At 30.4% G+C, this 14,657-nt stretch overlaps 1 protein-coding gene across 1 annotated transcript; it reads right to left on the bottom strand.

The window, feature by feature from the left end:
- Nucleotides 1-9,444: 9,444 nt before the first annotated feature.
- On the bottom strand, nt 9,445-13,726 carry LOC120165615 (exocyst complex component EXO70A1-like). The gene is made up of 11 exons (XM_039175093.1): nt 13,568-13,726; nt 13,395-13,490; nt 12,872-13,077; nt 12,539-12,772; nt 11,784-11,922; nt 11,486-11,698; nt 10,842-11,047; nt 10,261-10,458; nt 10,078-10,177; nt 9,748-10,001; nt 9,445-9,664 (listed from the first exon to the last, which is right to left on the bottom strand). The coding sequence occupies exons 1-11, from the start codon at nt 13,724-13,726 to the stop codon at nt 9,547-9,549; spliced, it is 1,923 nt and encodes a 640-aa protein (XP_039031024.1). The 3' UTR covers nt 9,445-9,546.
- Nucleotides 13,727-14,657: the final 931 nt, after the last annotated feature.

Raw genomic sequence — 14,657 nt, 5'->3', positions numbered from 1 at the left:
TATTCTTTCTTTTGGATAGTAGATGATTCATCAATGATAATATCCCAAACCGAGAGGTCGGTAGCTTGAATGAACAATATCATTATATTATCTCAATAAGAGTAATTTACACCATTTAAATAATGAGGTCTTGTGATGGATTAGGAGTCTTCATTATAGTATAAACCGGATATGGAAGCCATCTTTTTTAATTGATGTGAAAAATTGCAAGTTCTATTCAAGTATCGTCTCAAGAGGTTATTAAACCTTCAAATGAGTCATGCTTTGATACCAATTATTAGGCATTTGATCAAACGAAAAACACCAAGAACTGATGATTTTGTGTAAAATTAATTGAAAGATAAAAAATTACACAATAATTTTTGAGTGGTTCGACTTCTAAACCAAGTTTACATCTACTACCCTAGTATCAACACTAAGGATGTCTCAAAATCCACTAAATTTATCAACCGTTAAAAATAATGTGTAACATTACAACAATTGTCAAGGTTTATAATCCAAAACTTTGATTACACTCTCTCCAAAAGAAAAATTACAAATTTAGCAAACTAAAGAAAAGCCTCACAATACAAATAAGTTTGCAAAAAGTAATTTCTTACCCAAATAATACTTGAGTAGTACGAACAAATGAGCTCACGAATTTAAAAATGAATACACAACAATTTAACTCTCAAAGAGTTTGATGTTAATATCTGCTTTCAATGATGTTTCTTGTTTTACTTGAGATGCTTTGGGCTTATTTTTATATATTCTCTATGATTTCTAGTCGTTAGGAGCTGTTGGGATTCAATAGAGTCGTTATCTACAAAGGAAAATAACATTTATGGCATGAAGGATCGATCCTTTAGTGAAAGAGATCGATTATTTTTAAATATTTTATTGTTGCCAGAAAATAGATCAATCATTTTATGGAAGGGATCAATCTTTTTTTCTCAATGGGTTGGTCCTTTTTGTAAATGGGCCGATCCTTTTAGGTTTTCTTATAAAGGGGTCGGTCCTTTTCTAAAATGGATCGGTTCAATGGCTACTATAATCCAAGTGATTGATCCATTATATAAAGGGATCAATCATTTGAGCCAAAATCTTATGAAATTTAACTTTTACGTGCAAAAATGATCGAGTAATTGTTTAAAAATGTTCAACTAAGTTGAAAATAATTAAACCATTTTTTTAAGTTAATTTGGAATTTAATTTATTTTTGAGAATTTAACAAATTTAATTAAATCAAAAATCAATTTTATAGTTATTTTTTATATCAAAATATAAGTTCACTTTAAGAAAATTTAATAATAATTTAAAATGTCCAAAAATCAGATGATGCATTTGTAATCCTAAAGATTAAAAATTATTAAAATCAATAAAATATATTACTTGAATAAACGTTTTGTTATATAAAAAAAGTTTTAATATTGAGGTAATTTCTAAAATAACTCTTTCGACATTAAAATTAATAAAAAATAAAAATAAAAGGAAACAACATTTCACATCGTAAGGATCTTAAATTATTGAGAGTTTTTATACATAACTTGACATCATAACATACTCATAACCCAAGTATTAGATATTGGAAGAAGTTTAAGTATTTTCTTAAGCATTTAAAGTATATAATGACTTGAAGTTTATTGTTTATTTAACATATCTTCCAATACGATATTATGATATAAATTGGACAGTTAATAAGTGATAAATCCCTTCTACTGGTATAAATTCTCTATGAATAAAGCTTTTTTTTAAAGTTCATTAGATAAATTTATTTTATTATTTCTATTGTGAAATCTGAGATGATATTATTTAGAGGTGGCAAATGGGTCATTCGGGTTGGATCTGGGTCGGGTCATTTCGGGTCGGATCATTTTGGAACTATATTAAATTCGGTTTAATTTTGTTCGGATCTAGTTCGGGTGTACGGTAAATCGGGTCGGGTCAATTTTCGGGTTGGTGATTATCAGATCGGTTGATTTTCGGTTCAGAACAATATTGGATCGGTTGATTTTTGGATCAGGTCATATCAATTGATTTTTGGGTCGGGTTAATACTGGAATAGTTAGATTTCGTGTCGGATCAATATCAGAGTGGTTGATTTTCAGAGGTCAACCTTTAGATCAGGTAAATTCGGGTTAAATTGGTTATGAGTCTAATAAAAAATCAAGTATATATAGAATTATTGATATATTCTTGTAAAAAAATGTCTTCTTGTTTGTTAATCTTATCATTTAGGCCTAATTTCAATTATCAATCATTCAATATTTTGAATTAAACAATCATTTAGAGATGATAAATCGATAATTTGATACAAATATGATCCTATAATACATGTTAGAATTTGTTATCAAATTTTTATATTAATCTCATATGAAAAGTTTGTAATGAAATTACTTGATAAAGAAATAATTTTTATTAAAAATTTTATTACCAATTATAAATTTAATATTTTTATTAAACTTTAAAAAAATAATAAATAATTTTATTTTTTAAGTTTTAATCGTAACATAAGTAAACTTTATATTATTTTTGTTATGAATCTAATATTATCTTCTTTGTTTTAGTCATTTTCTATTATTTTTATTATAAATCAATATTTTTATTACAAGATAAGTAAACTTTATTTATTACCATTTTCAATCTTACAATTAGATTCTTACTTTTATATTCTTCTTAAAGGTTTTTTATAAATCTAATATGTTTAATAAATTACCAATTTTATTTAAATTAATTTATTATTCAAAATAATTTTATCATTTAAATTAAAATAAACTTCCTTATATATAATCAAAATAAAAAAGACCTCACTATTTAGGTTAAAGTATAATTTTATTTATATAGAATTTCTTCTAAATATTATTTACAAATACTATATATACAAGTATGATGTTATTCTTTAACTCAAGAAATTCAAAATTCAAGAATTTCCTCTATCATCGCTCAGTCCTGTTAGTTTCAATCGTCCCTCAACTCCTGCTCGCTCCAACTATCGTGCGCAAGAATCTCCATTTTTGCTTCAACTTTCACACGCAGGTGCCTCTTCACCCAGTGCCCAACTCCTCCTACCTTGTTGCACGAGCACCTTACGCTAGTATTGCTTGTTGTCGTAACAGATAACTTCCAATTTCCAAATATATCATATTTCACTTTTCTTCAAGATTCACTTTAATTTAATTTCTTTAGTTAGTTATTTTAATATCATATCACATTATTATTTCCATTATTATTTACAGTTATCATTATTATTTCATTAATAAAATCTGTTACGATCATTATTATTAGGGTAAAGCATAGTAATGGTCACTGAACTTTTATGAAGCTTTCATTTAGGTCCCCTAACTTTTAAAACTTACTATACGGTCCCCCAACATTTAGTCCATTTGTAATATGGTCCCCGAAGTTACACTTTCGTTAGAAGACAATGACGTGGGAGTAAGATCACCATTTACAGCTATGAAAATTAGGTTAAATTATATAAATGGTCACTAAATTTTTCAAGCACTTGCATTTAGGTCCTTTAAAACTTGCAAAACAATCCTTAATTTCATTCTAAACCCCAAATTCCAAAATAATTCAATTACATTCTAAACCCTAAATTCCAAAATAATCAAAATAATATTGAGTTAACCAAGATTTCATGTTAACCAATATTTATATAAAAAGATTTTGATTTTTTTATGTTTTGATTGAGTTGTATTCAGTGAAAATTGATTATTATTGTTCAATTGAGTTCATGTGCAATTGAATGGTGGGGTATGCATGTGTAAATAATGCCAAGTTCATGTGAAAATTGATTGTTACTATTCTGAAAATTTATAGATTTAAGTTCATGAAAAAATGTTTCACATTTAAGTCCCAACAACCAATATTTAAATAGCATCAATATTTACAATATTTTATTCAAACTCAGTACCCAATACACATGTAACACAATCTGAAAAAACAATAAGAAATTAGAACTCAATATCCAATACCATCAAACGTCATTTACACATGCATACCTCACCATTCAATTGCACATGAACTCAATCGAACAGTAACAATCAATTTTCAATGAATACAACTCAATCAAAACATAAAAAAATCAAAAACAATTTATATAAATCTTGGTTAACATGAAATCTTGGTTAACGCAATATTATTTTGAAGTATTTTAGAATTTGGGGTTTAGAATGTAATTGAATTATTTTGGAATTTAGGGTTTAAAATGAAATTGGAGATTGTTTTGCAAGTTTTAAAAGTTGGGGGACCTAAATGCAAGTGCCTAAAACTTTTAGTGACCATTTTATAATTTACCCTAATTTTTATAGTTGCAAACAGTGATCTCACTACCACGTCAGCGTCTTCTAACGACAGTGTAACGTCGGGGACTATATTACAAACGGACTAAATGTTTGGGGATTGTATTGCAAGTTTTACAAGTTAGGAGACCTAAATGAAAGATTCAAAAAAGTTCAGTGACCATTACTATACTTTACCCTTATTATTATTCTAAAAATTAATATTATTTTCTAATTATTAAAAAATTTAAGTTCAAAAGTTTTTAGTAATCAAAGTGGTAACGTCAATATATTTTATCTTAGTATATATCTCGTTCACGCTAATTCGAATATCTTATTTGTCAGTCGGTAAAAAAATCTTTTTGAAAAAAGACTTATTCTACACGACTCTAGGTATATTTCTATATCGTAGTACATTATTTATTTAAAAATTTTCTATTCAGATCTTTTTGGTTCTACATTATAATAGAATTATGTGTGTGTTTATTACATGTTTATTAATATATTTGTGTGATTCATTATGTGTCTTTGACGTGCATGTAAGGTTCAACTTAATATTAATAATATTTTTTCTTTGTTTTTGCTGTCGTGGAATCTAATATTAATGCATGTGAGGTTTCAAGTGATACCAATAATATTGTAGCAAAATCTCAATCGTTTTCTGAGAGACGAAGTCAGGTTTGGAAACATTTTCTCGTTATTAATTCCATAGAGACTAAAGATGGAAAAGAGAGGGCACTTTGCAAACATTGCAACACTGCTTCCTTTATTTGTAACTCACGTTATGGAACCTCCAATGTGCAAAAATACATTGAAAAATGTAAACAATATAATAGTTTGAGAACAGAGGGACTAGAAGGTAATGTTTATGACTAAAATATCTATAGAGAGTTGATAGTTAAAGAAATTATAAAGCATGGATATGCTTTTTCTTGGCTTGAACATAAAGGTAATATAAAAATTCATGCATATTTGAAAAATCAAGTTAGAAGCATATGTAGAAATACTGTAAAAGCGGATTTCTTGAAGTTGCATAAAAGTTTGAAAGATAATTTAAAGCAAACTCTTTGTAATATCTCTGGTCGTATTTCTTTCACGTGTGATATGTGGATGCTAATTAGAAATTAAAAAGTAAAGTTTAAACTTTTGTCATATTGACTCACCACATACTGGAAGTACTATGTATAGTATTTTGCTAGACTTACTTTAGGATTGGGGTATTAACTATAATATTTTTTTCATTACATTGGATAATGCTTCTATTAATGATAAAATGCAATATCACTTGAAGGAAACTTTTAATGCTCGAGGAACTTTATTATGTGGAGGGGCTTAGTTTTATGTTCGATGTGTTGCACATGTGTTGAATCCCATTGTTAAGGATGGTCTTAAGGTCATTGAACATATTGTTGTCAAGATAAGAGAATGTGTGAAGTATATCAAATGGTCAAAAACAATAAAAAATGATTTTCGGCATAGTGTGGAATCAACCAAGATAAAAGAAACTGAAGTATTGTGGCTTGATGTTCCTACAAAATGAAACTCTACATACATGATGCTTGATAGAGTTATTTTATATCGTGAAGCTTTTAAGAAAATGGTTGTTGTTGATTCTTCTTTTCGTCACTGTCCAAACACTGAAGAATTGGAAATACTTAAAAAAGTCGAGATATTTTATAACCATTCTTTGATATAACTGAGTTATTTTCAGGAAATGGTTATCCTACTACGAATTTATACTTTAGGAATGTTTGGAAAATTTTTATGCTTTTAAGAAAGCTGACAAGAAGTAATGATGTAGTTTTGAAAACAATCGCAATAGAAATGAAGAAAAAGTTTGATAAGTATTGGTTCAACTCGAGCAAGGATGGCTATGGCACATTGTTTACCTTTGCGGTGAATTCTTGATCCTCGTTGTAAGTTGTATTTTCTCAATTATTGTTATGAAAAATTATTTGAGGATAAAACAGATGTCATTTTAAAAATTCATGATGTAAGATTTAAGTTAGAGATGCTTTTTAAAGAATATGTTTCAGAAACACACATCTCACATGAATCGTCCTTAGAATTGAGCTCGAACTCAGATACTTTGAGCATGTCATCTGCACATCACAAGCGTAAATTCGACCTTTTTGCAATAAGTTTCTTATATTTTAACTTTTTTATTTTTTATTCTCCATTTTTCATTTAATGTATTTCATTTTTACTATCTTTTTTATAATTTATATAATACAAGTTATATTGTTTTTTATATTTTTATAAGATTATGACAAGAAAGAGGCAATGTTTTCTTATTGTGCCAAGACACAATTAGATGTTTACTTAGACGACCCATGATAGGAAAATAGAGCTTGACATCCTTAATTTTTTGGGGGAGAAATGAGCATCAATATGGGCAGTTTTCTCATCTTGTGAGGGATATTTTGATTGTACCTCTTACAATTGTTGCTTCAGAATCAACTTTTAGTATAGAAGGTCGAATTTTGAACAAGTGGAGAAGTTCTTATATCCCTGGAAATGTGGAAGCTTTGATAACGTCACGTACTTGGTTATTCAGATATGAATGTAAGTTTTTATTTCCTTTTAGATTTCTTTCAATTTATTATAGTAAAGTTTGTCTACCACACCATTTTTTTATTATTAATCTATTTTATTTTTTTATTTTGGTAAACAAATTAATAAATTCTTCTTTTAATTTATGTAGCTACAGAGGAATATGAGTTTATCGGTTCTGATGTGGATTGGATTTAATTCAACAATTAATGCATATAGTATTTATGTCTACTGATATTTTAATATTGAAGAGGGTTGAATTTGATTCTTTCAAACTATTTTATTGATCTTTTAAGTTTTATTAAGAAAGTTTTATTGAGAAACTCAATGTAATTGAGTTTGATGTGCAAGAGTAGTAGCTACATATCACTTTTGATTCTTTGAATGAGAATTTTTTATTTGATATTTGTATTTCATATTAATTTGTGTTTATAAAAAAGTGATTTTTTTCTTTTAAAGTTAACTAAATTATACATTATTGAGTATACTATCTAAATGATGACAATTAATGTTAATCATATAAAACAAAATACTAGGTAGTAACTTTATTTTATAATTCTTCATTCAAATAAGTTTTTAATAGTTTTTAAAAATATCAAATCAAATATTAATATAATTTTTTAAACTAAAAATTAATATTAAATCATTAAACTATTATCAAAGGTGATATCGATATTCATTAAACTATTACCAAAGTTAGTGGCTGCCTAGGAGTATAATTAAAAAAGAGAATAAAACATATATTATTTTTCTATCCATCACATTGTTAAAGTATATATAATAACAATAAATCACTCGTCCATTTTCACTCATTTATCAAGTAAAAAATAGGGCACTGTTATGTTCAAATCAAATTGGGTAAATTAAAGTCAGTTTATTTTCGGTTTGGGTTACTTTTGGTTCGGATTAATTTTTGTAATCCTTAAAAGGAAAATCATTCATCTTTGTAAATTTACATGACTAATAAACTAGCAAAGTGTGGCTAAAAATCAATGCTTGTCTGTAAAATAAAGAGACAATGCTAACGTTGAAATACAAGACGAGTGAAGAGAATTTTTGTTCGTCCATTAACTTAAATATAATAATGTTAATATTGTATTAAGTTATAAAATATAGAAATATATAAGTCAATTTTGAACTAAATAAATATTAATGTCGAACTAAATTATAAAATATAAAAATAAATAAGAGCTAATTTAAATTAAATATCATTTTAGAAAACAAAATAAACTAAAAAATAAAGATCCTACATGTTTTTTATCATATCAGCAGACTAAGAAGTACAACCTTGTTAACTTATTTGGACGTATATTAAATTAAGGGTAAAGTATAGTAATGGTCAATGAACTTTTCTGAATCTTTCATTTAGGTCCCCAACTTTTAAAACTTGCAATATAGTCTCCAAATATTTAGTCTATTTGCAATATGGTCCCCGACGTTACACTGCCGTTAGAAGACGCTGGCAAGGCAGTGAGATCACCGTTTGCAGCTATGAAAATTAGGATAAATTATATAAATGGTCACTAAACTTTTTAGGTGCTTGCATTTAGGTCCCTCAACTTTTAAAATTTGCAAAATAATCCTCAATTATATTCTAAACCCCAAATTCCAAAACAATTCAATTACATTCTAAACTTCAAATTCTAAAATACTTCAAAATAATATTGAGTTAACCAAGATTTATATAAAAAAAAATTTATTGTTTTTTATGTTTTGATTGAGTTGTATTCAGTGAAAATTGATTGTTATTGTTCGATTGAGTTCATGTGCAATTGAATGGTGGGGTATGCATGTGTAAAAGGCATTTGATGGTATTTGATATTGAGTTCTAATTTCTTATTGTTTTTTCAGATTGTGTTGCATGTGTATTGAATATTGAGTTTGAATAAAATATTGTAAACATTGATGCTATTTAAATATTGGTAGGTGGGACTTAAATGTGAAACATTTTTTCATGAACTTAAATCTATAAATTTTTAGAATAGTAACAATCAATTTTCACATGAACTTGGCATCATTTACACATGCATACCACACCATTCAATTGCACATGAACTCAATTGAACACTAACAATCAATTTTCACCGAATACAACTCAATCAAAACATCAAAAAAATAAAAAAAAAAATTATATAAATCTTAGTTAACATGAAATCTTTGTTAACTCAATATTATTTTGATTATTTTGGAATTTTGGGTTTAGAATGAAATTAAATTATTTTGAAATTTAGGGTTTAGAAATTGAGGACTATTTTACAAGTTTTAAAAGTTGGGAGACCTAAATGCAAGTGCCTAAAAATTTCAATGACCATTTATATAATTTACCCTAATTTTCATAGCTGCAAACAATGATCTCACTACCACATCAGCATCTTCTAACGGCAGTATAATATCGGGGACCATATTACAAACGGACTAAATGTTGGGAGATTGTATTGCAAGTTTTAAAAGTTGGGGAAATTAAATGAAAGTTTCAGAAAAATTTAGTGACCATTACTATGCTTTGCCCTTAAATTAATATTGAAATTTGAAATTATCACTGAAACTGTACAAATTTCATTCGGATGAAAAAAGACGCACGAAGAACAAAGCAAGGCTTGCAGAAAAGGTACACGTTACCTGCCCTGTTATTTTTTACCTCATCATTGTACAATGATTAGTTGAAAGCTCCATTTCATCAGTATCTAAATTTCTCAACAGATTCTCACCAATATTGGTTTCTTTTTTTTATTTATCGCTTTTGTTCGACGTTCGTATTACCTTCGAAGAACTCACCGAGCATTCGTTCAAGGTCCTCGGGTTTGTATTTAATGAACTTATTAGGTGCCTTCCCGTTCTCGACCATTGGCCTGCATTGTTCGTTGAAGGGGCAAAGCACAAGAAATCAAAACAACACAATTGTGTTTGATGCAAAAGTATAAACAGAACGTACCCGAAACGTTTATGGAAAGATCTATAGGCAGGCAAGAGTACTTCGGCAACAGCAAGCCTCAAGGATTCACGTAATTCACTGTCCGGGACATTCCATTGACACTGTCTCATATGAAGATCCTCGAACTGGACATTGAAATTCTTAAACCTGTCTTTGACCATTGCTTTTGAAATTCCGCTGCCGGAGTCACCTCCCAATATTCCACCACCACCGCCTGGTGGAGCAACCCCCTGAATGGTGACACACTGAAGGACCTGCAGAAGTAAAGAGAGCCACTTAGCTTGGTTATTTTACCCATATGAATGCATAGTAAGTCTGTTAAAACGGAACCTTTGCCCAAGAGATCCTTTTATACTGATTTGCATGCTGCTGAACGATCCGACGGTGAATTTGAACCCAATCATCTCCCAACAAATCCTTGGCTTCTGACCTGTAGATGAAAGATTAAGGATGCATACAGATGAGTATTCTTGAATCATTTCCAACAAAACAAGGTGAGAACATGAAACACACCTCCGCACCGATCTCACTATGTAGTGCATATTGTTCATCATAAATAGTTGTGTCAATGCAGGGTCCTTGTACTGCTTGGATTTCCCATCAAGGTTAGCCTGTAGAGCTTCGATAAACCTTTTAGTTAAAATCTTCAACTGATTGTTAGGATCACCCCCATCAAACTCTTGAAAAAGTTGCTCCAGTGTAGTTTTGTAGCTGCATCACTCAACAACCACAATCAGATCTTTAATGTTCCGATAGCATTTCCCATTTTCTTTCTGGTGCGTGATGGAGAGGGGTCATTTCCAACATATGCCGCAAAAAAATGAATAGGACTACAAATATCTGGTATTAGAATATGCCACATTAAACGTAACAAGCATTGCAGTCAGGGATGGACCGAGGGATCTATTGATAATATGTTTTCCCCCCACCCACCCCGCCTTAAAATTTTATAAGTTCGATCTCTAACATTAAATCATGCGTTGCAGTCATTAAATCAAAGTGATTGACCATGCAAATATTACTTGTATAAGAAGTGGTACAGCAATAACAAATTAAATCTGGCAGAAAATAAAAGTGGAAGAAACACAACTTACTCAAATAGAAACTTCACGTAATTTATCACATAGCTAGTCAAAGGATGGACAGTTCCATCAAGAACTGCGGTTTTTGTTGCATCTTTCGATACCGCCTCCTCAAAATCACCAAAGGTCTCTTGCGCTGTTTGAGCTAGCCTCTTTGTCAAACTTTGAGCAGATTCCCGCATTTCAGTGCAATTTTTGGTTCTAAAGAGATTATCAATCTGTCCACATGTCCCCAGAAAGAGAGAGAAGGGAAGAAATAAATAGTATAATATTAGAAAGTCGTGTGAATTGATATGCATTTGTCTCTATAACGCATGTTGTAGTTTGATACAAGTGCATAATTAACCAATTAAGCAATGATAGTTAATCACTATGGAGAGATTATTTTTCACTGAATGATTTTGTCATTTTAATGCATAAAAAATCTTGGCAGTTAACTAATCTAAACCTTTTTCAAACTCAGGAATTCCAATTTATGCATGAATTGAATGGATTAAAAGCAAAAGAGAAAAAAAAGTAATCATGGTGTGGTTCTCATGAATATAATGAGAAACAAAGGCGATGATTATCTCATATAGAAGGAATCAACTAACATTGTTTCAAAGATTTTTTTCATCATATTGTACAGGTTGAGCTACAATAAAAATTAGTGATACCTCCGACTGTAGTTCTCTCATTATCTCATACATATCCAGAAGAACAAATAACTTTTCAGGTGATCTCTTGCTTTTTGCAATAGCCTCTCCAAAACTAAGGAGTACAGATACACTGTTGGCAGTGATTTCAGCAAAACATTGATCCCTGAAAGAATCAATGCCCTCAAGTATTTGATCACAGAGTTTCTTTTCACCAGCAAAGAGCAGTTTGACCTGTGTCAAGCATATTAATTTTGTAAGGGTTGGAGAAAAGAAGTAGAACACTACCATTGAAGCAGAATTTCAATAGAACCCTTACAGCAATACGCATGTAATGTATCCAATTCCCAATCTTAGCCTCCAAAACCTCCCACTGCATTTTCTGGACATCATCTTTACTAAGTCTCTCTACACCCAATTTTCTCAGGCTCTGTTCTAAGACCGAAGCACGAGTATCCCTAGCATTTAGATATATCATATCATTGGCACCAATTATTCAAGATTCTACAGACATAAGATGAAACCCCAAAAAAGATAAAAATGTTCTGATAAAAAAAGATCCTCCATATATGCAAAACTCTAATAAGAATGTTCATGAGGTAATTTATGAGGCCAAGTTCTAGAGTTTCTACAGTGAATTTGGCATAAATTAATGCAAAGTTAAACGAGCAGATATATCTGTTACTAAGATGTCTTGAAAAATACCAGCATTAATAATTGAAATAGATCCCTAAAACTTCACTTCCTTTGAGATCTGCACAGATGACTACAAAACTATGAGTCATTCTTGGCAACAAAAAGCCATTTTTCAGAAGAATTATTTAGTTGTTGTGTATTTAGTCAAGAACATATTACATTAAAAAAAATCTAAGATTTTATACTCTAGACTCTGCTTTCCCTTCTTGGATCAAGCATAAATTGAACCAGAAGAAGACCTAATTATATAATTCTTCAGATATTCCTCACTAAATGTACGAATTCCAAAACCAATTAGTCATGAAGTTTAGAAAGTTATAATCACTAAGAGGAGAAACACAAACATCATACAATCAGATCGTGAAGAAAAGGTGTCACCTGTAAATCCTGAACAGCTGTTGTTGGTGGCCAGCTTGAACCATTTGTTGGGATAAATTACGCAGCAAAGGTAGAACCCTGGGAGGTATAAGAATCGGGGGTGTGTAAACAGTGTTTTCTAAGTTCTTTTGGTTGTCAAAATCTTTCTTGTTATCACTTCGCTTCGCAGGTGACGCTGATGGTCGCAATGAATCCGGTAGGCCATCGAAAAGGCGCTCAGGTTCCACTACCTTGCTGAAGTTCAAATAACGTGTAGAACACTTTTAACATTTCTCATTCTAAAAGAATCATGCAGCCATATTTAGCATGTTGTAGTACAATTTTAAAACCAACCTGTAATTTGTTAATAGGTTTCTGAACTCATCTTCTAATTTAGAGATAGCCTTTGTCAGCAAATTATTGGCATGGGTAATGATACCGGATGTACTTTTAAAACTTTTGTGGTTATTGAAATACTGAATGTTGCTTCTCAGCTGATCAATTGCTTCAAGATAACCCTGAAGATCCTCGTGTGGACCTCTCAGAATCTTTGCCTCCGCCTATAGTATAAGATATAAGTTGGTACAAACATCAGCATTGACAATCCAAACGCCATCATAATTCCAAATTACATGGCGTAATCGAGAGAAATAAAACTAAATTTAACATCGACCTCTGTTTGGCCTCAGAAAAATTTTAAATTATAAAGCACGTCTTAAATTTAGAATTTGTCTTCCAGCTCAAAGCGATCTAATAGTTTTTATTAGCGGAATGAAATATTATCTATATCGTTAACACAAATTGAATCCAATAAACAAAAAATAATTAAGCTTAGTTTATCATTAATATAAACAAATCAACTATAAACAGAGAAAACCTTGCGGGTGAGATCAAATCGCGTCAAAATAGCTTCAGCTGCTTTCAATGTCTTATCGATATTCTCATGCGCTCTCCTGATCGAATGCGTTCGTATCTGCGTAAAGCCAAGAAAGAAAATCAAAACCATAAAAAATTATCAAAATTTAAGATGAGAAAGGAAGATCTGTTAACCTGAGTAGGGCGCATGGCGGTCTCAAGGGAGGAAAGACGGTGATCGAAAGAACCGAGAATGGAGACCATGCTTTCGGTGATGGTTTGGCTCTTCTGCAAAGACTCTCTAACCAGCGCTGCTTTCCCCCGCAATGCATCCATTGCCAGCGGCACCCCCATTTTCCTCTATTTTGGTTATGGTGGGGCGTAATTTGATTTCAGACGTTAGCTTTTAATTTTGAAAATTATTCATATCTCTCTTCTTTTTTCTTGATTTTGAAAATTTAGTGGGAATTGCCGTGCCGCTTTTGTTCGGTTTTTCAGTCTCTCGTTGAGTTCCACGACAAAATATGAAGTCCTTATTAAGGGCCCATTATTTATTTATTTTTGGGTAAACTACTCATTTAGTTTTACATTATCAGGGTTTTTTTTTTGGATAAATAAGATTTTATTATCCAAATGAAGCATAAACTGTTACAAAAAAATCAATCCAATCAATGGAACAAGTTCAAGGGTAACCTATGTACAAACAAAATCAAACAATACCCCAATTGTTACATATATCTAAATTAGTGTTGTCTAATCTATTAACGTTCTTATTACTTAAGTGAGTACTAACAATGTGCTTGATTGCAAGAAGAATTTCATCCTCAGTTCTATAAGCACCTTTGAAAAGCCTATGCTTCCTTTCCTCCCAAATTGTGTAGTTGAATGCGCACCAAGAGAGCTTGAGAATGCTGGTAACGAGGGATTTTCCTTTCCAAGTAGCAGTCGCCCAAATCAGAAAGCTAGACCAGGATAGATGGGGTTTGTGTATACCAGAAATACATTATCAAGTTTGATCCACATTAGTATTTAAATTTTTAATTTTTCCAATGTCATACCTAATGTTTAGTGTTTGTTTCGTTTTAATATCTTGTTGTTAAAAACTTAATGGGTGATTTGCACTTGGCACCTTTTTTATGAGTAAATTCATCATTCATCACTCAACTATCTTCTAACTCTTATTTTAGTCCCTAAAGTTTATTTTTTTTTAATTTAATTGCTTAACTTTCAAATTACTCTTAATTCAGTCACTCTAACTTTCAAATTACTCTTAATTCAGTCACTC

Source organism: Hibiscus syriacus, unplaced genomic scaffold, assembly GCF_006381635.1.
Source record: "Hibiscus syriacus cultivar Baekdansim isolate YM2019G1 unplaced genomic scaffold, ASM638163v2 tig00111584_pilon, whole genome shotgun sequence".
Taxonomy (NCBI): domain Eukaryota; kingdom Viridiplantae; phylum Streptophyta; class Magnoliopsida; order Malvales; family Malvaceae; genus Hibiscus; species Hibiscus syriacus.
Note: the sequence above shows the minus strand (reverse complement) of the source record. Positions and strands in the feature narration are given on the sequence as shown.

What these genes read in the sequence shown, in the direction of transcription:
- LOC120165615 (XM_039175093.1), bottom strand. Translation starts at nt 13,726, where the DNA reads ATGGGGGTGCCGCTGGCAATGGATGCATTGCGGGGGAAAGCAGCGCTG. An exon ending in GATTTGATCTCACCCGCAAG is followed by an intron (nt 13,078 to 13,394) that starts GTTTTCTCTGTT and finishes CTTATACTATAG; the next exon opens with GCGGAGGCAAAGATTCTGAG. An exon ending in TACATTACATGCGTATTGCT is followed by an intron (nt 11,699 to 11,783) that starts GTAAGGGTTCTA and finishes TGCTTGACACAG; the next exon opens with GTCAAACTGCTCTTTGCTGG.